The sequence below is a fragment of the Amblyomma maculatum genome, chromosome 1, assembly GCF_055883805.1.
Source record: "Amblyomma maculatum isolate TAMU_Amacu chromosome 1, ASM5588380v1, whole genome shotgun sequence".
In the NCBI taxonomy this organism is placed as follows: Eukaryota; Metazoa; Arthropoda; class Arachnida; order Ixodida; family Ixodidae; genus Amblyomma; species Amblyomma maculatum.
The window spans coordinates 24086627-24113159 of record NC_139344.1 but is presented as its reverse complement, the minus strand read 5'-3'; the positions used below and the strand labels follow the sequence as shown (position 1 = coordinate 24113159).

General features: G+C 44.6%; 1 protein-coding gene across 1 annotated transcript in view; it reads right to left on the bottom strand.

Annotated features, from left to right (window-relative positions):
- Positions 1-25854, bottom strand: part of LOC146201951 (luciferin 4-monooxygenase-like) — a 53580-nt gene extending 27726 nt beyond the window's left edge. Inside the window, exons 1-4 of the mRNA XM_084583732.1 lie at positions 25542-25854; positions 6154-6361; positions 2791-2897; positions 1513-1715 (exon numbers count right to left, since the gene is read on the bottom strand). Coding sequence (XP_084439858.1) covers positions 1513-1715; positions 2791-2897; positions 6154-6361; positions 25542-25718 — 695 coding nt within the window. The 5' untranslated portion in view covers positions 25719-25854. The remainder of the gene's footprint in view (positions 1-1512; positions 1716-2790; positions 2898-6153; positions 6362-25541) is intronic.
- Between the last annotated feature and the right edge of the window lie 679 nt (positions 25855-26533).

The following is a 26533-nucleotide window of genomic DNA, read 5'->3' as shown; positions in this document are numbered from 1 at the left end:
CAAAGCCAAGCTGACCCCGTATTAGCTCAAGCATGTCGATTCTTTAATCTTAGTGGAGCTTTGCTCGGCTTGAAGTACACGCGTATGAAGCATCATCTGGAGACCTGGAGCAATCGTTCGCTTCTGGCACTTTTGGCAGACGGGTAGACTAATTCGCGGTGACGCACTCACGAATTGATCGCTACTCCAGAACCATTATTCTACTACTGGTCGGTCGAAGTAGGCAAAAATTGTGACGCTGCCGTGTATGTTAATGTTAAAATGCGCAGTGGCTGAAACGGTCGGAAGCGATCAGGCAGTGCCGTTAGTCACTGGCAGCTATACCAGCAACATACGAGCAGCATTTGGTACTGTTGCGAGTAATTGGCGCATATTCCACCCATTGGATATACGGCTCACGGCCTAAGCTTGCATATGAATGATCTGATTGTCATTACTGTTTTTTTTTCTGCTTTTTAACGGGTGAATTCGCGCTGTTTTAGCATTGCCTTTCGTCATTTATTTATAATTTTCATTTCTTTAGGAACAGGACTTGAAAAGGAAAGCCTTTTTTTTTTTTTTTTACCGATCTAAATTCCCGCAAATTTCGCATCTGTATCACAGGGCTGCCGAGCCCGTGATGCTTCTCTATAGGCCTATTGCGCTGCTTAGGTGACGTCGCGAAAAGGGCGATATAAGGCCTGCCCTACTGCGTCTGATTTTCGGTGCCAAGGTACCAATACCCCGCGTTTGCTTCTGAATTACGGTATGGATTATACGAATTTGAGGTGATGAAATGATCTTTTTAAGGTTGGTGCGCTGTCAAAACGCGAAAATTTGCCCACGGTTAGTTATTTAAACAGACTGTAGAAATCGCAAGAGAAGTCTCAGCGCACTACAAGTCGCTAGCCGTTGCCAGGCGAGTGCCCCACGAAGAAGGAAGCTCTATACAGAAATGCGTGGTTGAAAAAAGCGCGCTTGTCTCTGTCGTTCCTTTCTTCGTCTTTGTGTTTAGTTCGCACTATTTTCAGACATGCATGTAAGCCATTTTGCCCAGGTTTCCGCTCTGCTACATAAGAATGCTTTAGATGGCGCTACGTGCACCAACACACGAAATTGCAACAGTGCTATCACTGTTGCAAACTGGCAGCCCAAGCAACCAGTTTCAAGCGCAAATCTGACGCTGGCAACCTGTCAGAGGTGGTCAACGTGACGATGTTACGTGCCTGGTAAGCGAGAAACAATGTAAAGAGAAATAAGCTTGTCCATTTCAGTGAATTCGTCACGTAGGTTTATGTGACACCTAATATTCGCAGTGCAGAATGTTTCTCATTCTGTGCGGAAAATCACCCCGGATATGTTAGTGAACAGCATTCTGTGTTTTTTTTTTTTTTTGTCCTTTTATCGCTGCGAGGTTAATCCTTTTTTATGTGAAAAGATGATGCAATTAAAGCGATTTGTGGCTGCTCTTGTACATCTCGTAACCATTCGTAGATCTCGACAATTTTAAAAAATGAAGTAGGTATAGCTCACCCATAAGACACCACCTGTGCAATGATATTGCGATGGGTTAACTGCACACCCTTCGGTAGTCCAGTTGAACCACTGGAATATATTATAGCCAGCACCGCCTCCGGGTGGAGCTTCACAGGAACATCACTGCCTTCCACGGGAGTATTTTTCAAATCGGAAAGGCTCAGTGCCCCTTGATAAGACCCGCTTGTGACAATGACACCCTGCAAACATTAAATAGCGTACACGTATGTAGAGACAATCGCAAAAGAGTTTTGCGTCGTTCACGAAAGTACGCACGACTAAGTCTGCTTGCCAGGTTCATTCCTATAAGTTCATTCTGCGTACTTATTATCCCTGCTGCAGTATGTCATGGCCACGGGGAAAAAAAAAACATTATTAATAATTCAAAGCTTGTGTTGCTCATGTAGCCGAATGAGGGCGTAGAATCTATCGAAAAATCCCACATGAAAACTAATTTCGGATTTGGCCTTATGTGTAACATAATATTTAACGACGCTATCGTCCTTACAGGACTGAGCGGCATGCGTTCATTCGCTCTTCCTATATGTTTTTGACCAGTTTGTAATTCTTTCCTGGGAAAATAAAGCGCTTTGGAGGCACGCACCATGCTCTAACCAACTTACCTAGCACTGCGTTCGTTCTAAGGTTGTAGCTTTATTTGTTTATTTATCGGTGCTCTTATTTTTGCAAAATGAAAAAGAGAAAAAACACGTAACTTGACTGTGACTAATGTTGATGCACAGCTGAAGCAAAGGTAGAACGAGAGAAAGAAAATGGCTACACAGTATGGAAGAGCGCTGAACAAGGGTTGGGGGGAGCCTCAGCTCGCAGGCCGAGCTAATGTTTCGACAGGGGGACTTGCTTTCGTCTGTGAACTTGTCACCCCGATGAAAACAAGAGCACGTTGGCTCGGCTTGCGAACTGAGGTTTCCCCTCAACCCTTAAATGCTCTTTCATACAGCAGAAGTAACTGTTTCGCCATTTTTATGGTGCACCGTCTCACGCATGGCATATGACAGCAGCAATTAGATCGACAAAGCAAGTAGCTGACTTGGTGTTTGCGAGCTGTATAGGTGTGGAGCTCTTTCCTCCTTTTTTCGCGTCGTATAAACGTATAAGTTACCAGGTGGATAGGCAGCAGTTAGGTGCCAGACCTTCCTACTTATTACTTCACGAACCTATTGCACAGAAAATAGGTACACGACCTATCTGGTTCATCTCGGTGTGTTAATGAATGCAGCCCGGCCACATCCGCCAACGTTCACATTGTCTTACCTCGATCGATCGGATTTTTTCACAGGCGTTCAGCATGTTTCTGGCATCCTCTAAGTCGCACACAACAAATTTCGGCTGGGTGTCGGCAAACTGGTAATGAATCTCTCCTGAAAAAAAAAAATCAAGAAAAGAAGCCATGCGCGAAGACAGTGTATCTTGGCGCGTACACTATGAGCGCAATGGAACGAACATGATTTACATTCGATACCAGCTTTAAAAAAGTGCATTAATTAGGACTCCCAAAGATTTATCAAAGCTAGTGTCGCACGCGACAGACTGAACCGGGCGAAAGCTCATTCGACAAAAATAAAGGACTATGCGACATATTCCAATTTCATAAACGCTTCACAGCGCACGCAGCGTTACCTCCTAACCTCGGCGTGTTCTTCGGTCTGACGAGCGAACGATTTTTCTCATAATCAAGATTTGTCAGCCTTCCTTCGGCGCAGTTTTTCGTAGTTTAGTGGCCTAGCACCTCTCCTAAGGCAATAGCAATTTTCGGCCAAGTTAGCCTCGACATCTAGTTGACCTTGACTAGTCATGCCCTGGGCACATAACGAGCTGCATTGCACTTTCGCTTCGCCTCTATATTGACCATGCTTTAACTAACCAACGTATCTGCGACCATTTTTCCCTATAGGAATTCAATCTGGCACAATCTCCACCGAAGTTCCCCGTACTGTGCCTGCGCTAGTTCCGGTTCCTAGGCAACCTCTAAGTGCGAGGCTTTGATATTCAGGTTTGAACTGTCAATGCACTAGCCGTATCGAACATATACATTCGCTATCTCCGTTAACAGAAGTGAAGGCGATGATAAAATATTGATCTGGACCTTGTGTCCCTGAAGTAAGGCGGAGCGAAAAAATACATTATCGGAGAGAGAACGAAGTAAAGGCAAATTCTGCTGACGTGTTTCGTTAGTACTTTAAGGCCGTGAAATAGTATTAGACAGCTGAAACCTGCAACGCGGTTCAAGTGCTAGCAAGTCCTGCGCGAGAACTGCGATATATTGAACTCAAATTCACGGTCAATTTTTACTGATTAGGTATCAGCTTTTCTATAAACACAGAACAGGTATCAGCTAAGTGTTATTTTCACTTGTTTGGACATTTTCGTTTTTCTTTTAAGACTCACTGGCAGTTAGGTGTCCATATAAAGGGGAAAATGACCAAAGTCCGATGTTGTAGGCGCTGAGAAGAGCTAACAGCGAATTCGCCTTAAACATTACATTAATGAAACATTTTTATATTGCAGGCTGGAATCACGCTTATGCATCGCCCACGCTTATGCATCACCCAAGCTTATGCATGGACTGCAACTAAGTGCGCTCAAGTGCGCTAAAGCGCGCACTGTCTTGTCGAGGCCGGTGTTATCATGATTATGCAAATGTATCGGTTCCTGCCTTACCCAAAACGGGCTAAAATTGAAATTGCTTCGTTGCCTGTATGTCTTTGTTTTTACTATTGCTGTTGTCTATTGTTGTATAGTACTTCTTTATTGTTGCTGCCATCGAGCAGCTGCAGTCACTGGAGTATACACAACAGTATCCAGTTATTCTATTCATTATCTATATTCTAGAAGTGTTTTCTTCCAAATTAAACATGCGATAGTGCTGAATTTTCTTACGCCCACTTAGATTTGTTTGGCGTGCGGCAAGCATCTGCCGTTTTCCACGCTTTCTAAAGGCGGAAACGGATTGTTATACTAGTTACAAAAATGAACCTCCTCAGGTTACTGTGCGCGACAGGACGCAGCAAAGCGTCTCTCTTGTCGCCAGCTGCATCCAGTAAAACTCATTATTTGCTGTTTTGTTCAAGCACGCTTGACAACGAAAGCTGGTGTCTTAAAATGACTTGGTCGAGTTGTAAAAACAACCTGTTTCCGAGAGAACCTTTTCCGGGTGTACATCGATTCTTCGCCATCTTGGCCTTTAACTGACCTTAAATGGCATCATTCCTGGCCTTTTCATGCAAGAAATACTTTTTGAGTTTATGCCTATTTATGTCCAGCTTTCCTGGACATCACTCTTAATTGGGAAGCGAAGATCGAATATTGTAAGATATATTAGCCTAGTCTTAAGACCCGTAAAAAACACGTTTAAAGTTCGCCGTTCGCTCGCACCGAATAGTTCAGATAACAGAAAACTAAAAGAAAAATGCATCCCGAGATGAGATGCGCGGAAATATTGATTGTTTGAGTGCAGTCTTACGGTAAGCAAAGAATCGCATTCATAAACAACTTCCCATTAAAAAATTTCTCATACCTAAATTTCTGGGTAGCGTTATATACTATCTGCATTTCAACATTTTATGGCCCTCTATCCTGTTACTCCGGCATATTGCACTGCTTGCAAGCACGGGGCTAAATGCCAACGAGCCTAGATAGAGCCTCATCAGCTTAGCGAGAGCGATCTGGAATGCAACATTCCTTTTCAGAGAGCCGCAGCTGTTTTGCATCGGCCGATGCCATTGCAGGCACTCTCCTGAACGCTTGAGCATGCCGCGTGTCGCAACTCGCTCCAAATGTTCATGTTCGGCGCAATGGAGCTTGCACTTGCACAATATTGGCTTTAGCTATGCCGCTGCACCTTTACATTATCTGCTAAGTACAAAAAACAAAATTTGGAAATGTAGTTAGTGTACATTACAAAAGCGCACGTACTATACCTTCATACATGAAACAGACTCATGATCAGTACGAAGAGGCGGACGCCAGTGCTGGTCATCTGTACGGGAGGGGACGTGCATACATCTATTGCTTCTTTTTACTCGAAGGAACCGTCTTCAATGCTTACTAGCTTAGCATAGAGTCGTGGTCGATGAAATTCCCATGAAACATTGCAGCAATGACTTCTCCTGCTTGTACCAAAAGATAGCGTCCAGTAGCGCCTCACACTTTCCAGGAAAGAGTAGAAGCACAAGTGGTGGACACAGTGGCGGATAGCGGCGACCTTGTAGGTTACATACAGCACGGGATTTTTACATTTGGGATGAAATTTCTAAGTGAGCTGCACTTAAAGCTCACGAAGTTATCACACTGCAAATCGGCCGCTATGTGGCCGCCTGTCGGCCGGACATAGCGTCGGATATGCGTTGTGCCGGTAACGCGGTGGAATTGAACGCTATTTTTAAACTCAATCTGCTCGCGGAATAGGCACTCAAGAGTTTCGCACGCAAGAGTTAAATTTCTGCTTATTAGAGCTTAGTTATGATTGTGCAACCGTAAGTGAGTGCGCTGTTTCACCCGCCCTTCACTTTTAATGAACGCTCCTTTTTTTATTTTTCTTCTCCCTATTTTCCTTCGTTTAATCACTCGCACCGTCATATAGGAAAACACCGATAGATTTTAAGGAAACGCACGAACTTTCTGTCAATTTAGTCTTGGCCAGCGCGGCCGTGCCACCGGCGAGAAAGGTTCCAAACATGGCCACCACCAGTTCGGAGCCGTTGGCGCCCTGGAAACCGACCAGGTCTCCCGGTCGTACGCCAAGTCTCCGTAGGCCGGCCGCCACGTGCAAAGAGGCATCGTACAGCTCGCCGAAAGTATACTGCGCGCCCGTCTTGGCATCCACCTGCGATATAGGGGCGCGACTCGTTACTTTATGCGGTCACATCAGCGAGTGGCACCGCCACCTGAATAAAAGGTATCTGGTCGTATATAACACCATCTACCATAACTCCCCTGATCGTAGTACCGAGCTACAAGTAAGGCCCTCCTAACAAAATTCGCCGCTCCGACTTGGTCAAAATTTAGATCGTTGGCAGATTGTCAAAAAAATTGCGGCATTCGAGAGAACTTCCCAGAGGCGTTGAAAACCCGGATGTGGTGGACCTCGAAGCGTTGCATAGCGTCGCCGGCAATTGAGATTTAAGTTTATAGGTGGCGCCACAATCTGCTGTTCTCCAAGAGCTGGCTACAGGTTCTGGTCACATTTTGATACGGAATCGCCGAACAGGCGGGATTAAAAGAACTTCGTCCTGAAGTCAGGTGCGATTTTATACAAGGTAGCCTTGCACAGTAAAAAGGGGCAGGGCGATACTGAAAACCAGTGCCAGATGAGGTTGATGAAAGCTTCTCTTTTAAGGGGGAAGGGAATAGTTGAATTAAGTGCGTAAACAGTAAAACAACAAACTTCTGGAGATGCGGTACGCTGATCGCAGAGGGAGGATAGTGTGCCAGCGAAACTAAATATTTTCACTCTTTCAAGAGTAACTGTTTGGAACAGCGCAGGAGAAAAATATGCTATTACCTGTCAGCAATTCTCATGAATAGCAAGCATGGAGTACATGGACTATACGATCCACAAGAAGCTGAAAAAAAAGGTAACCTTCCTTGCCAGCAGCCCTGACGTCAAGGGTGGTAGAGGATGAAAAGAAAGAATTGAAAAAAAAAAAGAGCACCTAGAAAAGAGGGCACTGCATGCGCATGCAGACGTTGCCATTACAACCAAAAGAAAATGGGAATATTTTCTGTAATTGCTGCTGATATTCTTCGCAATGATAGCGGTCAAAGCAAAGGCATTATACGCTTGTTACAACCTGTAAACTTAGCTTCGTACATTTCATTTGCATTGTATCCTTTTTAATGGGCATATACTTGACGTACAAATTTAACAAGTTGACAAAGCCGACTAATAACAATGCACGAAATGCAGACACCGGAGAAGTTACACAAAACACCAGTGATATATGATGTATCTCATCCTTCTTGCGTCGCCGTTTCATGCAGAGTTAGTATTTAAGGAAGAAAACAATGTCAATGGTTAGGTCGCCGCTTTCGCGGCCTGTGCGTCGTTCGAGCTCTCTGCGGTGTCCGCCCCGGAGAGCCGGAATTCGCCGCGTGTCAAGTACTACAATGCAGTTGTGACTAGCACCGCCATATAACTGAACAACACGATCCCTTGTGCACCTGCTTTAAGCCCAGGCGTGCGTAAAAGGACAAAGCGTTGCTCTTATCAACTCTAGCGTAAAGGTGGGGTTCTTAACGTGCTACTTTGAAGGTTGATGGGCAGGCAGTTCCATGAATGAATATTGTAGGTAGGAGAAAAACAAATTATCCTACACTCCTATTCCACATTGATTATGAACGATCAGTCGTGGGGATCGAACGAATAATACACAGAGCCCATATGGAAACGGGTCACAACATCGTTTCCAGCGGCTACCAGCACACAGTGGTGTTGTCGGTAAGGACGTAGGTCCCAGTGCTGTTCGGTAGGCCCTCGGAAGCGCACACACTGCCCACATTCCACTAAAAATAGCCGATATTGCAAGGCATCTACGAGTTCTTGCCCGTAACAAGACTTTGGCTGCGCAGAATAGCCTCGAAAACTCGGGATTCCGTCTGCAAGATCTCGACCCGGCCGTCCCTACAACTGATCCGGTCTCCACCGTGCGATGCAAGCGATTGGGTCGCCTTTGCGGGGACTGGATTATACAGGTTGCTTGTTCCCACTTCGTGGCTGCATATCAGCATATGATACCTGCGGCTGCAAAGAGACAGTCACGCGCCTGCTTAGTGATTGCCCTTGGTTTCACAGGGAACGATTGTCCCTGGATGCGAAGCTCCGCTCATTCGATTCTCGTCCCTTGATGGAAGCCAAAATTCTGGTGCCTTGGCCCCACCCTTCATCCGAGAAGAAAGCCTCCAAGGCGATCTTCATGAGCTTAGAGGAGACAGGCTTGAGCTCTAGATTATAGACTCCATATTGGCGATCCATGTTCTCACGCGATAATGAGCCCCCTGGATATAAAGGGCCACATTACTTGTTTCTCTTCCTTTATTCTAACCCCTCGTGTACGTTTGCAAACAAGGAATAATTAAACTTCCTACCTATAAATTATCTCTCTCTCTCTCTCTCTCTCTCTCTCTCTCTCTCTCTCTCTCTCTCTCTCTCTCTCTCTCTGAACTACAGACGAAGGGCAAGCAAATAAACTGCAAGCTAGCCTTGTAAAAATACCCCACAAATTCTTCATGTAGGACAGGTCTGAACACTTGCTTCGCTGACTCACTCCTTCCCTACTCCCACCCCGGGCTCCCGTCTCAGCCACTGTATGTCATCTTTCAGTGGCGGAAATGCCATCATTGAAAGTGACCCCAAATTACTTTTGCTGCTGCTACTGTCACAAACCTTCCGAGTCAGTTCGGAAGCGTAAACAGACCTGACAGCCCGGCAAGTGCTCGACAAATGAGATTATTTGTCCTTACGAGCGTTACTAGCGAAAGATGGAAGTGCAGCGGGATGCAGTTATTTTTCCTCTGAGAAAGGACACCGATCTGTCAGAGCAACTGGCACTTTTACAGTGCGCAAAAATCAACTAAAGTCGAAACACAAAAAAATATCTGCGTGACTTCAACCTGACGGGGTTCTAGTCTGTAAAATCAGTCAGAAACCGCCATTACGCCAACGAAATGCGGCATGTACACCGATCGTAAACAGCCTATATAGAATACAACTATGAAGAAGAGATTCAATTTCGGCGCATCCTGCAGCGCACTCAAAATTAGACATCACATCTATACTGGCGAGGAAAATATGTAATAATTTTCAGCCAATTTTGAGTTGCGTAATTTATTTTTTTTTTTTTGTTGTTGTTGTTGATGGTCATACATAGAAGGGGCGCTCTGACACATGAAATTAAAAAAAATATTTCAACAAAACTTCTAGGGCGTTTTGCGCAAAAGAAGCAAATAAAATGTCTACGCTCACCAGAGCAGTTCGTTGCACGTGCTCCTGGCAAAACCCCGTAAAATATGCCGAAAAATCTGCATCCGGTATTGCACGGCTCGCGGCTAAGCCCCTGACAACGTTGTCTTCGAAAGCCAAGAACATTTTTAGGCAAACTTAGAATTACATTCGGACGCGCAAGGCTATCAGTTGAAAGATGCTTGCTTTGTCACGGCGCACAGTCTTGCTCGGACACTTGTGATTACCGCCTGAATGATTCTGCAGTTTTCTTTCTAATCCGCTTTAAGGGGTCTCACATTGAAAATATTGAAGATGGGTATTATTTCTAGAGTAGAAAAAAGCTAGGGAGCAATGCGACCAGGCTGAAGATGCGTGCTGATCTCCACAAAACATAGGACAGGCATAAAAAGCAGCTTACCGGAAGTTTGACGTCAAAAATGTTGGTGCCTCTCTGTTTATCAGAAAAAATAAATATTTCATAGCAGCATGGTTTGTATAACGCACGAGAGCTATTTTGCACATCTGTGTTGCACAGCACGTTAGTTGTGTACAAGTAAAACGCCTGCTTCACAGGTGCATACCGCACCGTGTTCTGAACACCGTGAGTGTATCAGTGCAAGGTGGCACGTGTTGACCCTGAAACAGTTTAATGACACGATTCCGAGGGCGCTTATGATAAACGCCACCGGAACGGTTGCACCTGTCCACTGGTTCTCCCATTTTATGTCAGTCGAATAGCTTAAATACTGGCGTGACGTTTCCTGTGATGAGCGATATTAGTGAAGACAAATAAAAAGGACTTAATGTGCGAATCGGCAGTAATGAATTTGTATGTTTTATCATCGTCTATATGCCTGTACGGCTAGGGTCCCTTCTTAGCCGCTGCGGCCTGGCTTTGTTTTCTTTCGTGTTTTAGTGGCATTGTTTATTAGCAATAATAATAGGAAAAACGCACATGCGAAAAAGTGTAAAGTTTGGCCACGACATTGTGATTCACATTTATTGCCGGTGGATTAGAGAATTATAGCTTTGCGGAGGCGTATCAATGCAGAAAAACGCCGGATTGCCGGATGCCTGTTGCGCATTTACAATGATGGGATACATCTATGTCTTTGAAACGGTGAGATTTTTCACGACATACAACAAAGTGAAAAAAGGTCGGACTGAGGCTCTTTATATAGGCTTGTCTATTTTGCATTGCGTTAGGTGAGTTAACTATCCAACGTACTAAATCTCTCGAATGTCCACGCGACCGTACGTGAGACCGGGCAGATGCCGAAGTCCGCAGACCCATTTTCTTTTAATATTAGTCATTTAATTAACCACTTAACATGCAATGTTGGGCGCTCATACGGTAAAGAATTAGCCACTGATTCAATACCCCGGAGTCAAAAGGTAATGAGCACATGTTTTGGGCAACGACTCTGTACTGATAGCAGCATCTCCCTAAGGCTCCTCTGCAGTACACAACACGTGGACGCTGGTCGTGCGCAACCTCTCGAAGTTCCGTCATTGCGCGACCTATACCTTAACGTGTGTCGCAAAGTCTGCTGGCACGTCAGGCAAGGCAACAGCACGCGTGAGCAAATCAGGGACTGGAAAAGTAAAGAGTCACGCCATAGTAAAGGGGCAAGCAAGAACAGTTTGTGAAAACTTCAAGTTGGGCTAGTTGGTAATTTCTTGTTGGAATCATTTTGTAGCGGTAAAAACAGACACAAAGAACACGAAACACAAGGGACACCCGGAATCAGTTTGTAGCGGTAAAAACACAGACACAAAGAACACGAAGCACAAGCGGCTACAAAATGATTCCAACAACAGTTTGTGAGTTGACTTCGATCACCACTCGGACGGTCATGGCTGCCCGACTCACACAAGTAAAGGCACCGTCCAGCTAAGGCAGCACGCTGTCTGCGTTTATAATTTGGACCCCAATTTGCTCACACGAGCCCCACTGCGAAGCGGTTAGGGTATAGAAAATAAATTACCGAGTACTTTTGAAGTACTGGGTATTTCCGATTGTCTCCTCGATTATTCGAGACGTCGGTGTCCGCTTATGTACCGCCTCGGCTGCCAAGCTGCAAATACCAGCTGTTACAAAACAGTAGTTGCATCCGCGGATGGATTTCAAGGCTGCGTTTGATAATACAAATGAGGGGATTGTTTCTTAACTGCATGATATTGAGCACAGCCTGGGCCATCGCGTGGCTGAAGCCCGTCCAAGGCCTCCGATCAAACCTGCGTGGAATGAAAACTGAACTAAGATGAGCGGCGGTAAGTGAAGGAAGAGAACAAGCACGTGAAGGACAGACGCTGCCACGGATAGAGGGGTATAGAAAGAAGAAGAAATTAAGAAAAAAGCAGGCCCAGCGTCCCTATACCTGTCGGTTCTGCTTCGGGCTCTGGTGTTGATTGTATAGCTGAAGTGAGTGTCGCCAGAAATTTATTGCCCTCGATATCTCACTCCTTGTTTTGTGTTAACCTCTTCGTCTAGTCATGCGGCTGCTGCTTGGAAGCATAAGTGCTCCGTGAGGAGGAGCTCATCAGCTATGTTTCGAAGCCGTTCTCCAAGCTGTCACCAGCCGTGCTCATCCAGAGGGCGACGGTCTGTTCAGCTGCTGGCATAGGGTTTCCTCTCAACCGCCGTGCTCGGTTGCGCTGACAGGCGGTCTTTTGAACTGTACCTGCTGAGCACCTTGGAGTACTACTCGGGGTCGAAACAAGTTTACAGCATGTTTATTGCAACTGGTCGCTTCTTCCCAAAGTCACCTCTGGCACCTCGTTAAATAGGTTCGCTAAACAAAGACCATATCGTTAAGCCAATAGGGACGAAGTAAACTCTCTGGGCGGGGCCAATAGGCTCCAGCATAGTTCCTCCTCACACCCGTAGTGCTGTACGTACAACATCACGCGTGCACATTCCGTGGAGTTCAAATTCGAAGCCGTCGTCACGTGCGCCCGTGCCGGACAGCCCGAGTCCCGTGGGAATGAGCTTCCTGGCATCCGCTGCTCCTTTACACAAGAGCCCAGCGCGCGCGCATACACACACACACCCACCTCCGCACACCGTGGATGATCTGCGGTTCGGAATACTGCTGCTCGCCTTGCCGACGCGGGACATCCGGAGTCGTCTTGCGGGCGGCGGCGTTGCGTCGGCAACTTGAAATCCGCGCCAGCCATGCATTCCGCGATCCAGGGTCGCGGGAAATGAACGAAAAGGCACGCACCGCGCACCGGCTCTCAAGTGCAAGCCCCGCAGCTGCGCTCTCGGCGAGCAGGCGCCAGTCCAGAAGCCGGCGGTGTGGTATGACGCGTAGATGAGCGCAAAATCATCCAAGACTCAATCTACGGAGGGCCGAGGAAGCATAGTACCTAAACTAAGAAAGCAGCGAGCACGGATGGCGCACTGCTGCTGGTGATTCGGAGGAAATTCGTCGTGTTCGCGAGGCTCGATGTCGGCGTAGGCAATACCAAGCTCGCCGCCGAGCCATAAGAACGACCGGTGGCGTAGCAAGACCGAGTCCTGTCGGCGGCGAGGACGGCGCCGGTGACATCGCTTAGAGGGGCGGGACCTCGACTTTCGGAACTACCGCATGCGGAACTACCGCAGACAAAGTTCATGCTTGGAGGGCCGCACCGCGAAGCGAGGGCATACACCGCCCAGCCGCCGGCCCAAGTCTATTATTTGCCTATAGGTTGTCGCCTAGTTTAGCCTATATTTTTTCCCTCGCAATATTATTTATTCATTAATAGAAAAGAGTCAACTGCTGGGATAATGGGTATTGTGAAATTGTATTCCTCTTATTTAGCACACGTGGCACGCACGCGAACGCCCTTTTTATGGTCCTCCTTGTTATGGTCTTCTGATTTGTGCCTATTGAAAACGAGGCGATGCTATCTTACCTTGCTTTCTAATGCCGCTTTTGATTAATTGAACTCTACCTCAGAGTTGACAAAGAAAACAATCGTACCTGCCTACTACGATAGTGCTAAGTATCAGAAGAGGCAATGCGTTCTCTCCAAAAGCTGATATTGCCTGAGATCCATTCAGTGCGGCTGTTTACTTATTTCATGTATTCTGTAGGGTATACATCCATCGGCCTCTATTAAAAGAAGCCAAAGTCCTTGTTTCTTTTTTCTTCGCGCTGGGCCACCTTTTAAGGTCGTGAACTGCCAGCTAGTCCACACTTCTGCTTCGCTCAAATCAATTTGGTGTCGGTTTTGTTACGTTATTGTTTTCTCGTTTTTTTTTAAGCAAGAAAGCCTATCCATCGCCTGTGAATATTTTTTGTCATCAACCTCCTTAGCTATCAAAAATGACTGATTTCAACAAGTTAATTAAAATATTAAAGCAGCAGCATACGTGCAGCTGAGAGCTAGTACACGGACATTAAAGTGTGACGTCCTTCTCATCTTTGTTTTTTTTTTTCTTCTTTCCTGGGCTCTCTTCAAAGCGCGTGGGTAATTTAGGTGGGCAGATACCGCAAGCTACAGGCCCTGAGGTCAATCGCTTACAGAAACGATTTACTTTCTGTAACACCTGCGAAGTCGCCAGTAAAGCCAGTGCACCGATATGGCATTGACCTCGCCTCCAGCCGTTGTCTTTCTCGCCTCCTAACGTAACACAAGCAACGCGCAGACGTCAGATCGTAAAGCAGCGCGACGTTATTAAAGTTGAGGAGGAAAGAGGGGGGGTGGAGGGATGTTACTTGTACAAGGTAAATTTCGCTGGCAGCTGCTCGCGTTTGTATCGTCTGAAAAACTGCGAAAATTAAAAAAAAAAAAACACGACAAGCTCTTCTTTCTGCCAAAGCGGCGGAAAACGATGAAGCTACCTCTACGCTCCCGACTGCTTTTCAGGAATAAATTATGCCCACAAAAGCGCCAGTATTTGAGGCGAAGAATTAGTCCCTCGTAAATTTTGGCGCGTCGTAAATCCTAGCTTTCATTCTGACATTTTTCTTTCCGATAGTAACGGCGTCATAATCAATGAATCCGATTGTGCTCGGGTTCTTAACGTTACCTTCTCATCAGTTTTTACCAACGAAGACATTAGCTCATCTCCTATCTTAAATACATTTCATGACATCTGCATGCCTGACATAGTTATTAACGAAGCAGGTATTTCAGTTTTATTAAACAATCTCAAAATTACAAGTAGCTCGGATCACCTTGGCTTTAACAATAAGATACTAAAAAATACATTCAGAAGCATCTCCGCTATCTTGTCCTGTTTATTCTCGCAGTCGTTATCGAACGGACTAATTCCTAATGACTGGCGTGTAGCAAAGGTAATACCTATATTCAAATCAGGTGATCGTTCCTCCCCACTTAATATCGACCCATCTCGTTAACCAGCAACTTTTGCAAACTTCTAGAGCATATCATTCATAGCCAAGTCATTACCTACCTCGAAGATCATAACATTATTTTCAAATATCAGCACGGTGTTCGCAAGGGTTTTTCATGTGACACTCAACTAGCTGGCTTTGTTAATGACTTACAATCATCACTTAACGCAGGCTTTCAGGTCGACGCAGTTTTTCTGGATTTTTCAAAAGCATTCGATCGGGTCCCTCATCACAGACTTTTACTAAAAATAACACAGCTTAACATCCACCCTAATGTGTTCGCCTGGATTAAGCACTTTCTTTCTTCTAGATCACAGTATACCTCAGTTAATAATTCTAACTCTTCTTCGACTTATGTGACATCTGGTGTACCCCAAGGAAGCGTGCTTGGTCCTTTGCTTTTTCTAATCTATATTAATTATTTACCTGCCTGTGTAACATCTAGAGTTCGTCTTTTCGCAGATGACTGCGTAATTTACCGTAACCTTATTAATGACAGTGACCGCCAATTCCTACAATCTGACCTGAACGCAGTAAGCTCATGGTGCTCATCCTGGTTAATGACTTTAAACGTTTCTAAAACTAAACTTATATCTTTCACCCGTCGTACCACTCGCATTTCAACCACTTACATGCTCAATGACAATGCTGTTGAACTAACAAACAATTACAAATACCTTGGCGTGCACCTTCAGTTTGATCTAACATGGCATCACCATATCGACCTCACCCTAGCTCCTGCTAACCGTTCACTTGGTCTTCTTAAACGTGCTCTCAAACACGCTCATTATCCATGTTAAAGAACTTGCTTATATCACTCTAATACGCCCTAAAATTGAATATGCTGCGGCTATTTGGGACCCTGATCAAGCCTATGTTATCACCAACATCGAATCCTTGCAGAACCGTGCTGTGCGTTTTATTTTTTCAGACTACTCGCCTTTCACTAGCGTCACAGCATTAAAACAACGTGGTGAACTGGAAGACTTATCCTGTCGTCGTAAACACGCTCGGTTAACACTCTTCCATAAGCTTTATCACCATCCACTACTGCGCAGTGATTTGTTTCAGTCACCTGATGTCATTTTTCCACGACTTGATCATGCCTTCAAAGTTAAACGTGCGAAGTGTCATTTATCATCTTATGCCAATTCATTCATACCTCGCACTATCATTGAATGGAATAACTTGCCATCGCACATCGCTACAGAAACTAAAATAAAAAAATTCCAAGAGCTACTTCGCTGTGACGGAAATGTGTAGAATATTTGGTGTTGTTTTTCTTTCCTCTTTTGATGTTATATTTAATGGTTCTTATTGTAATTGTTGCTAATTTCATCGTGTTTTTTTACAATTGTATCCCCCCCCCCCCCTATGTAATACCCTCCTTTGGAGGGCCTTTAGGGGTAACCTAAATAAATAAATAAATAAATAAATAAAGAGCGAATGCCTTCTTTTAGCGCGCGGGATTGCCCGTGAAAGCCAAGAAGGGCGCGTCCTAATAGCACGTGCGTTACTGTCAATGTCGCGGACTGGCAGATCTTACCAGAAGAGCTCATACGCAATTTGTTTCCAGCTATGCAAGAATCACGGCAGCCTTCGCATGAAAAAATGAAAGAAGACAAACCAAGTGCGCACTTGCTGTTTTGCTAAGGCTGGTACTCCATTATCTGCCTGCCACTAGTGAAGAGATGCAATGACATCGATCTGCTACGTTCAAGTCTTTTTCTTTTTTTTTCTGCGAAGGGTGTTCATTTAGAGGAAGAGAGTTATTGCGAAATACATGTATACGAAGCTTACGGTCGAACTGCACGCACTCGTCCACCTACCTCCCCCTCCTCTTTTTATCCCACAATGCGTGACGCGTGCACTGCATCGTTGCTTTCAGACGGCAATTAGGTGACAATATCATGACAACACATTGTCGCTTTAGCAAGAATCGTTGTCCGGGTAGTTTTTGATTGCCTGCAAAGGCCGGGGGAAAATGCCCTAAATTTGAACACGACACACAACAGAAGGACACATAGAACAGGCTGCTTCCAGACAGCAATTAACCCGACGTATATCATGGCAACACAGCAGGTAGTCAACAAGGTGCAGAGGCATCGTGGTGGTTCATGCAAGCTATAAATGCCCCGCGACACCTGTTTATAAATGTATATTGTGGTGCGTATTTTGTGGCGAATCTTTTCCTATTCTATATTTTCCTCTTTCTCTTGGTCGCACTACCTTTGATACCAGAGATAGCGAGTGACGTTACCTGCTGGTCTATCAACTGTAACCTCATAATTATTTACGCCATAAATATGACATCACTGTTATAATCTAGCAAGCAATATGCTCTCTTTTACTTGTGTATGCTGCAGAACAGTGTTATGGAGGAACAGCATTAAGCATTAATATTATTTTCAAAAACTAGACGTTTATTTGGCCTGGTTTTTAATCCAAAACTCAGCTGGCCAAATTATTTCGGCCTAGGATTTCAGGCACACTATATTTTTGGGCTTTGGTACAGTTTCGTATGCTTGCTGTGCATAAATTACCTCGCGCATCTGCACACTCCTTCAATTGGATTAAGATTATTTGTCTGGGAGAAGAAAGCGGGGTTTGGTCAACGAAGCTAAATCGATACGTCACCGCAACTTCCGGCATGCACCGAATGTCAGCTTTAGGCCTTTCTTTTTAGCGTTTTTAACTGGTACCGTGCAAGGTCATCGGCGCAAACTGCGATTATATGCGCTTTGACATCTGCAGAAATGTACAACATTGACGTAACGGCAACGGCCTACGAAGTGATTTGAACACAGATATTCGTAGTTGCACAAATTAAGGCCTGTCATTTAGCCCTGTTGAGCAGTGCTAAATGTCAGCTTGTGTCATTCACCCCAATTCGAAAAACGCATGCCTGTGAGATCAGTATACAATTTGGAAGGCCCGTCTGTTGACATGGTTGAACTTATACAAATATATTTGGGTATGTTTCGAAAAAATTAACATGGAACGGACATATTGAATATTTGACCTTGAAATCACCTGGAATGCGTAACCTCACAATAAGTAATTCTCATAAAGCCCCAAAACGAACAAAAGAACAGGTATGCATAGCAAATGTTAGTTTGGTTTATATATGAGGTTTAATGTCCCGAAGTGACATCGACTATGAGGGGCGTCATAGAGGAGGTATCTGGATTAATTTAGACCGCCTGGGGTTCCTTAACGTGCACTCACCATCGCACAGTACAAGGCCACACTGCGTTTTGCCTGGACCAAAACGAGGCATCCATGTCATAAAACACCCGTCTTCGCGAGCCCCCTCACCACTGGGCCACCAGAACGGGGTCATTACAGAGTGCGCCCAATTCTAGATAGAGTACGTTTGTGCGGCGGTAGAGCTTCAAACTTCTTAACTTACAAGAAAGCTTGAACGCATCCAAAACTACTCTTCCAGGTTAGTTTCGGGAACTAATAATGGACGTAGCAGTATTGCTTTGCTTGAAGAAACCATTGAATGGGAAACAGTAGCACACCGCAGATGTACAGAACGGTTAAACATTTTTTTTTTTCGATTAAATTAATTCTCACAAGGATAACAGAAAAGTGTACTTTTCCCTTTCCCATTTTGTCTCTAAACGAAGTAATCAGAAGCGGAAAGTTCTCGAAACACGTTGTCGCGTTTATCTTCGGCAATTCGTTCTTCCCATGCTCACCTCCCCACATTGGAATAGGTTTCCCAATAGCACTGTTCAATGCAAACGTGTTGTCGCGTTTTCAGCAATTTGTCCTTCTCCTAATTGCTCACTTCCACACTCTGAAATAGGCTTCCCAATAGCCCAGTTCAGTGAAAACGTGCTGCCGTGTTATTTTCAGCAATTCTTTCTTCACTTGTTCCCTTCCACACACTGAAATAGGCTCACCGTGCAATAGCACTGTTCAATGCAAACCGTGCTTTGATTCAAGACATCTCATCGTTCAGTCTTTCAGACACTTGAATAACACATTGCGGGCTATTTGGTTGATCATCACAAGGTAAAACAGCGCAAAAACCAGGACGCAGAAAGGTGAGACGAACACAGGCGCTGACTACATAACTTCTGTAGGTTGAGGCTTTGATAAAGTTTCTTGGTTCTTTACCTCGTTTAAGGATGTGTTGCTGCGCTCATCGAAGGATGAACCGATGGCTTCAGCTGCATTGGTCACGCATTGTCTTGTTCTCTTTTTGCAGGGCCTTTCCTCGTAGTTTGTTATGAAACTTTCTTACTGCGGAGCCTGTGAGCCGCCAGTTGTCCCATTGGCATTTCGATGTTATCGCAAATTTGGTATTATTTATTCTTTTTTAACTATGCTTTGCGTTGTGATTTCAGTTTGAATCAGCTCATATCTAGGATATATTTTTGCACAATGTAGGCCCTGAACTAATGTCCTTCATGTACTGCAGCCACTTGTACAAATGAATAAGCAAAAAAAAATGTAATTGCCTATTCGGACTAACTATTCAAGCTGTTAGTTTTGCTCAGTGAGCGGGCAAGTAAATTATCTCTCGCAGCATAGCCCGCATTTGTCATTTCAATGGGGTGTGCTCATTTCGAGTCATAGCAGGTAACTCAAATGACTAATACAATGGCTGCCGCCTGTACTTTATCATCGTCAATCTAACCACTTCCGGACAAAAGCCCCTTACCTATCCATCCAAATAACTCGGTTCTGTGTCAGCTCCGGCCACCTTGTCCCCGCAAAGTTTCTAATCCAATCCCCCCACCTAATTTTTTGCCACCCTCTGCTATGCGCTTGACTTCCTTTGTAATTCAGTTCGTTGCCCTTAGCGTCCCCCGGTTATCTTGCCTTCGCACTGCGTGCTCTTCCCACGCCATTTTCTGCTCCTTTATTCCAACTAGAATGTCAGTAACTAGCGTTTGCTTCCCGCCTTACTTTTTGCACACTTCCGGTCCTTTAACGTTGCACTTACACCTATCAGTTTCTTTCTGACAGTGCTCTTCTTGTCCTCAGTTTCAGCTGAACCCCTTCACGTTAGCCCCCGTGTTTTCAAGTCTTGGGTGAGTACGGATGAGATATAGACGTTATATATTTTCATCTTGCGGGATACTGGTAAATTGCCATTCATAATATGAGATAACTTCTCAAATGCGTTTCGCGTCTTTCTTATTCTTTCAATTATTTCACTCCAGCGTTCCCTATCTACGGTCACTGCCTGTCCATAGCGTTTGTGTTCCCTCACCACTTACAGCGCTTCGCTACTGCTGCACTCTTCTGAGATTCTTGAAAATTTATTTAGTTTTCAGCGTATAAATTTTTCCATTCACTGTTATGTTTTGTCGGTATAGGTCAGTGATAGTGCTTAGAGATTCTTCCTCTAAATTGCTTAGCAACGCAATGCCATATTCGCAAAGCTTATTGCTGAAGTATTTGCTATCAACTTTTTTTTTCCCAACTTGTTCCTAATTAAGGTCTGTGACTTTTTCCTGCTATCACCCAGTGCATAGCACTGGAGAGAGCGTATGTCCCGGCCTCACACCCTTCTTTTTTTTTATATATACAGGATTATAGTGGATGTCCAGCCGCTATAGACATCTTCCAGTATTTTGACATATGACTCTTCTACACACTGGCTCTGTGTACCTGCTTGGCTGATCCGGTTTTACCTGCGTCTTCATAATGTATGAAGGCTTCATATGGGGGTTGGTTATAATAATAATAATATTAATAATAGTAATAATAATAATTGGTTCACAGGAAGGGAAAGGCGCAGTATCTGTCACACTTGTTTCTGTCGGCACATGAACCCCGCGTAAGAGAAGGCAGGAAGGTGGGAGTGAAAGTGTATAGAGAGAAAGAGGAGCCGTAGTGAATCGAGGGCTACGGAGTAGTTTTCTGCGCAGTTTTCTATCACCTTATTGATTTTGCGAATGTGGTCTATTATCGAGTAGCCTTCTTGGAAGTTCGCTTGGTCCTTTGGTTGACTGAGGTCCAAGGTTGTCCTGGTTTTATCACTGATTACTTGAGTAGACACATATTAGCAAACAGACAGCAAGCTGACTTGCATGTAATTTTTCCGCTCCTTGACTTCCCCATTTTCATGGATTAAGATAATATTAGTGTTCCTCCAAGATTCCCGCATGCTCCGGGCCTGAACGCATTTGTGTATAGGGTGTCTAATTTTGCTAATACCATCTCTCTACGCATTTCAAAAGATGTGTTTTCTTACTTTCTCTCTTTGCACTGCTTTCTAAGGCTTTCTTCACTGCCCCTTTCTTTTCCGCTCAGATTTTCTTGCTCTGACAGCTCTGCATTGCTACGTCTCTTGTTAACCTCGAGATTATATTGGCTACTGTGTTGTTCTATGCAGAATTCCATGGTTGTTTTAACTACCTTATTCGTATTAGTAATGAAATTTTACCCGTCTTATCCCTAAAAGCACACATCTGATTTGTGGCTATCCCTAGTTTCCTCTTGGTTCCTTTTAGGCTACCCCCGTTCCTTAGAGCGTGTCCGATTCTCTCCCCATATTTCCTTGCATCGGTAACTTCATGCTTCTTGGTTAACTTTGATCTATGTGCCAGTTCCCTTCTGTATGTGGGGTTAGATGCTTTATGGTTCGGCGTTTCTTAATCAGATCTTTGTCTCCTGAGAGAGCTTACCAATATCCTGTCTATCCTGCCGTATGCTTCTATTGCCGACTCCGCGATGATATCTGTGAGATAACCTTTAAATATCTGAAAACAAAGGTCGTCGACCTCAGCTGAAGCTTAATATCTTTTATGCGGCGAGCTCCTAAATTCCTCTATCTTAGTGTTCACTCCTTGATGAAATCTTCATTCGCTAGTTTAATTTCTTCCCTCTTCAAGTCTAGGCTAATCAATACCTTATCATTCTATTGTCATTACATCGCGCCTATCCAAGCACCTCCACATCCTGCAGATATCAGAGTGGACGCGCGTTTGAGCTTATTTTAATTTTAGTCTCGCGACTCGAGTTTTTCCACGCCCACTTGTGGTTCTCAGGTTTGCGGAAGAAGGTATCCATGATCCGTAAGTTACTTCGTAATGCATCTCAAATTTCAAGGAGGTATACAGCTTCCGCCAAAGAATCAGGTTCCGAGCTGTCAAAGTATTTCGCAACGAAATGTTTGCTGTTTAGGCCCCGCAATAAAACATTCACACTCCAAAATTCAGTCAGCTTTATGAATGATCGCATCACAATAATAGATGAGCACGAGGTTCTGGGCATTACGCTAAACTGTCATCTAAGCTGGGATCACAAACATTAACAATATGTGCAAAAAGCTCTCAGTGGTAGCAGGCACTTTGTCCTGCTGCAGAAATATACTTCCACAACAAGTTTGACTGTAGTTATATCATGCGCTATTTGCACCACACGTAAATTACTGTACTCTTGTTTGGAGCACAAACACAAAACGGAATATTATTAAAATCAACGGGTTTCAGAAAAAAAAAGTCTTGTGCTATATTGCGAACGTTGGCAAAGACACAACTACAAAAGACCTATTTCCGAAGTATGACGTTATTCAAATCACACATAGTTATGAATATAAATTGTTAAACCAACTCTACTTCTCTTACGCAGAATTTGTCAATTTTATTAAGCTTGTTACATCATTACAACACCGGATAACGGATGTATGCATTAAAAACCTTCCTCACTGGTTAGTTCCCATTTTCCGCACCCAATACAAACTTCAGTCATTAAAACATAATCTACCATCCCTTCTCAACAAATACCCTAAACAGGCGTTTTCATCTAAGAAAGAACTAAAAATATTATTTTGTAATTATGCAAAAACAATACGCGTCACTTTCATCTTTTCGAACGTTCTGTTGATGTGCTTTGTCTAGGCAAGACGATGTAGTTGTTAGTTTTGGTTTGTGATGTGCTTCTGTATTATAACAGTTTCGATTTTATATGCTTCTGCGTTTGGCACTAATTAGGCTTGTACATATTTTTGTGATTTTGATGACTGGATTGCTTTTATTATTGTTTATATACACTGAAAACTGCGTCGACTCTTGTCTTCTACTTTGGCTCCTGGGCCGTCGTCAAGTTGCTGAGTGCAACTTTTAACCCAGGGGCCATTCAGAGTTGCTTTGTAACTGCTCTGAAAATAAATGAATTGAAATTGAAATTTACAGGTAACCTGCTGTGCCTAGGCAGCGCTGCAATATTTCTTTCTTTTCTTTCTTTTTTTTTTAATTGCGCCTAAAATCCCCTGTCACCAGCCGCTTGGGCAACTTGGGCCCCGACAAACTCGACAGAAGATCCTTGTCGATGAGAAACGCACGTTTAGCTGATGACATTTATTTTCCGGATGTTTTCTACCTAGACAGCTTATCTGACGCATGCCATATGTGGCTTTGGCAGAGCGCTGAAGCTAATGTTTATAATGAGCGCAGGAACGTTGTGTGGCAAATCATTTCTGAGGGATAGGAGGACGGATAGCTCAGGGCAGAGGATAAGTTGTAGTCTTTTTTTCGTAATCATCAGCATAAAACAAAATCGGAACGAATTGACGAACGTTCAGAAAAGCCACTTTAGGGAGCATGTAGGGAAATCCCTGCCTTCGCCGCAGATTACCATAGGCAGTTCTCCTAAAGGCTCCCTGGGCGCTATCATATTGCTTGCTATAGCTATTCCTGTGTTCAACAACCCTGCAAACATGCAAAACATGCACAGGGTTGTTGAAGACAGAAAGTACGAACTAGAGACGTCCTGTAGAGGCGCTGGCCGAAACCATCCGCAAGATAAAGTTTTAAGTTTACGCCTTGCTAATTACAACGCTGGAAGAAAGATCTCGCAAGCCTGCACTGGTGACGCTTCCCATTTGATTCATAATAGCATGTAAACACGAGTTACGCGCATCTTCAACCGGAGACGCAGACTGCGCGCATCTGCGTACGGGTTTCAAACAGCTACAAGGAACAACATAGTAGAAGTCTTAAAGCGATGGCCAACTCGACCGTTTCGTACAGGAATTCGGTCAATGAAGGGAATTAAGGGAGATATTAAAAAGAAAACAGTGGCATCGTATGCTTTACCTCTTGTTGAACTTCACTAATTAAGAAGCAAACGTAAATCTTTCATTGCAGCAGTTTATAGGGTGGTGCAATCAACAGTACTATATCCTAATCGTACATTGTTCTAACTCAAGAACAGTTTTTAGACCCCGGTCACCAATTTCCTGTCTTGCAGCTCTGGTTTTTAGTTCAGTGTAAACAAGTTACGGAACTCTGTGCAAATACTGTTTATGAGCGCAAAAGAACTTGAAATTATTAAATTGAATTGAATTGATATGAGGTTTATTTGCACCAAGTACAGCGTACATGATGCGGGAGGCGTGAAGAAAAAGCTGCCACAAGGAGAGCTTGACAAAACCTCACGCCACCGCCTTTGAATTTGAGGAGCACAGTCATCGACTTGGCGTCTGTACCGCATAAATTTTGATTACAACATTACAACAGGTTAAATATACACATAAAACGAGATAAAAACAATTGCAGAACATATAAAAATATTTATTCCGAATTTGCTATTTTTCAATGTCTTTAATCAATAATTGAAAGCCGGCTCTCTAGGGCTTTCTACTCGCTACAATACAACGAAGGTCTCATGAGCAAACAGTCGCTGTAATTCGGCATATACAAGGTCACCCCATCTACACAGACCGCGATGTCGTTCTTGGTGCGTCTACCACGCCGCTTCGGCACCTAGAAGCGAACATTTGGACGAACCCGGATGGTCTGAGAAGTTTTCGCCTTTGTACTGTCATCAAAGCCTGAGACCGGGCTCCTTGTACCAGGCATTCCACTGCCATATTACTGCAGCAGCTCCACGCGAAAACGAGCCACAGAAAGAAGACGGCACTTTTTTTTATGTTGGCCTTTTTTATACGCGTTAGCGCTTGGATATCAAAGCCGTTAGCTCGAGCGACATCAGTGGAGTGCTCTAAATAGTGCTCACTTGGAGTCCCCCAGGATCACGACACTGTAAGGTTCGCACAGAGAGAGCCAATGCAATGGTTACAGATTATGCGGCAGTCGGCTTTTCCCAAACATAATATACACCATGAATGCAGCAAAGAGTGACTGATCATTTCTGTTTACTTGCATACTGGCCGTCTTAGTATATCTGACTGCCAGTACGCAGGTCGCAGAGCTCTCTCTTACTTCTTACGCTAAATAAAGAAAAAAAAACCTACTATGTCCAAGCACTAAACGAGGAAAAGAAGAAGGGATCAAAGGACTCTTTTCAAGAACAATGCCGGGTCTTTCAAGTGTTCTACAGCTAACACTGGCTCAAGCACCGAGAGAAGTACATGCACTTTGATGCACTGCCCGACTGGAATTAGATGCCGGACATTAGCCGTATTTTGATACCATATAGTGCTCAGCAGTAGTGCTCTAGTTAAGCGCTTTAGCTTTGTTCCACGCGTCTTCGTTCCATGAACCTCCGCAAAGAGCAACATGATGGTTGAAAGTAGCTACGAATTATCAAAGCCTCCAACCTCTGCAACTTTCGCAAAGAGCCATTTTCACGCGTCGGCGATTTCCATCAGCCCCAGAGAAAGTGGCTCTCGGCGCTTTGTAAGGAATCAATGCGTAAGTAACTATAGCAATGCGAGCCTTCGGGAGACGGCGCGGAAGCTTAGCGTGGCTCACAATAAGCAAATCAAGCGAAAAACTCACCAGAGCAGTTTCGTCCTTGTGTATGCCAAAGACGGTCCGATAAAAAGTTGACACGTCGACGTCTGGGACTGTCAACCCTTGCGCGTATGCGGCGACGACACCGTTTTCAGTTTTCACAGTAACATTGGCCTTTTTAGGCTCGTGCAGTACTCTTGGAAGACAATCTTCAACCGCCATAATGAGAAAACTCCCCTTTTAGAAAAAAAAAAAGAAACAGAGATACGGGGCCAAAACGCTAAATCGAGCAAAGACTATTCGATATGCCGAATCAGCGCGCCTCGCAGTGTCGAGCAGCTGAACGGGAGAGTGGCGGTCGAATGTTAGGCTGCGAGGTGCTGGCCTCAGCTACCCGTGGCTTTAACAGCTAGCTGTCAGGTACCGCCTCGAGTGCGTCCGTGACGTCGAGATGATTGACCAATCGGAGCTGTTTGCGATGTTTAAAAAGAAAATAAAAACAAGGGACAGATGTGGTATGACAGAACGTTATTACCGTCCCTTCATCCGTGGAAGAACGGACACTTGTTTTGACTGCATTATGCTTCTACGGGTCGCAGGTGCAGGGCACTTTACGCTATGAGGTTCCTGTCACGTACGGCTCGGGTTATAATAGCTTGTCACCGGCGCAAACAACTAAGATGCGCTTTTTGTAAAATTTGCAGCATACTAGCTGTCGTGCGGGGGTCAGTACGCACCAGTTTGCGCTGCATTAGTGCCCGATCTCAGAGTAAAAGCAGCGTCAAAGCACCTGTAGACAGTAACCCTTGGTGGCCTACTGTAGATATCGCCGCGCAATACAGGCACAGCTCCTGCCACTGATGTGCACCGCATGCGCGATGGCACGTCGCTCCTGCGTTCGACGGCCGACTGAGTGGCAGCTGCGTAGCATTGACCCAACCTGCTCTGTGCTGCCGAGTAAATTGGCCATCCTGGGCTGTCCTTTCGCTTATGGGGCTACTTGCCAAGTGCGGGGCAGCTACCTCTTTTGTTATTAT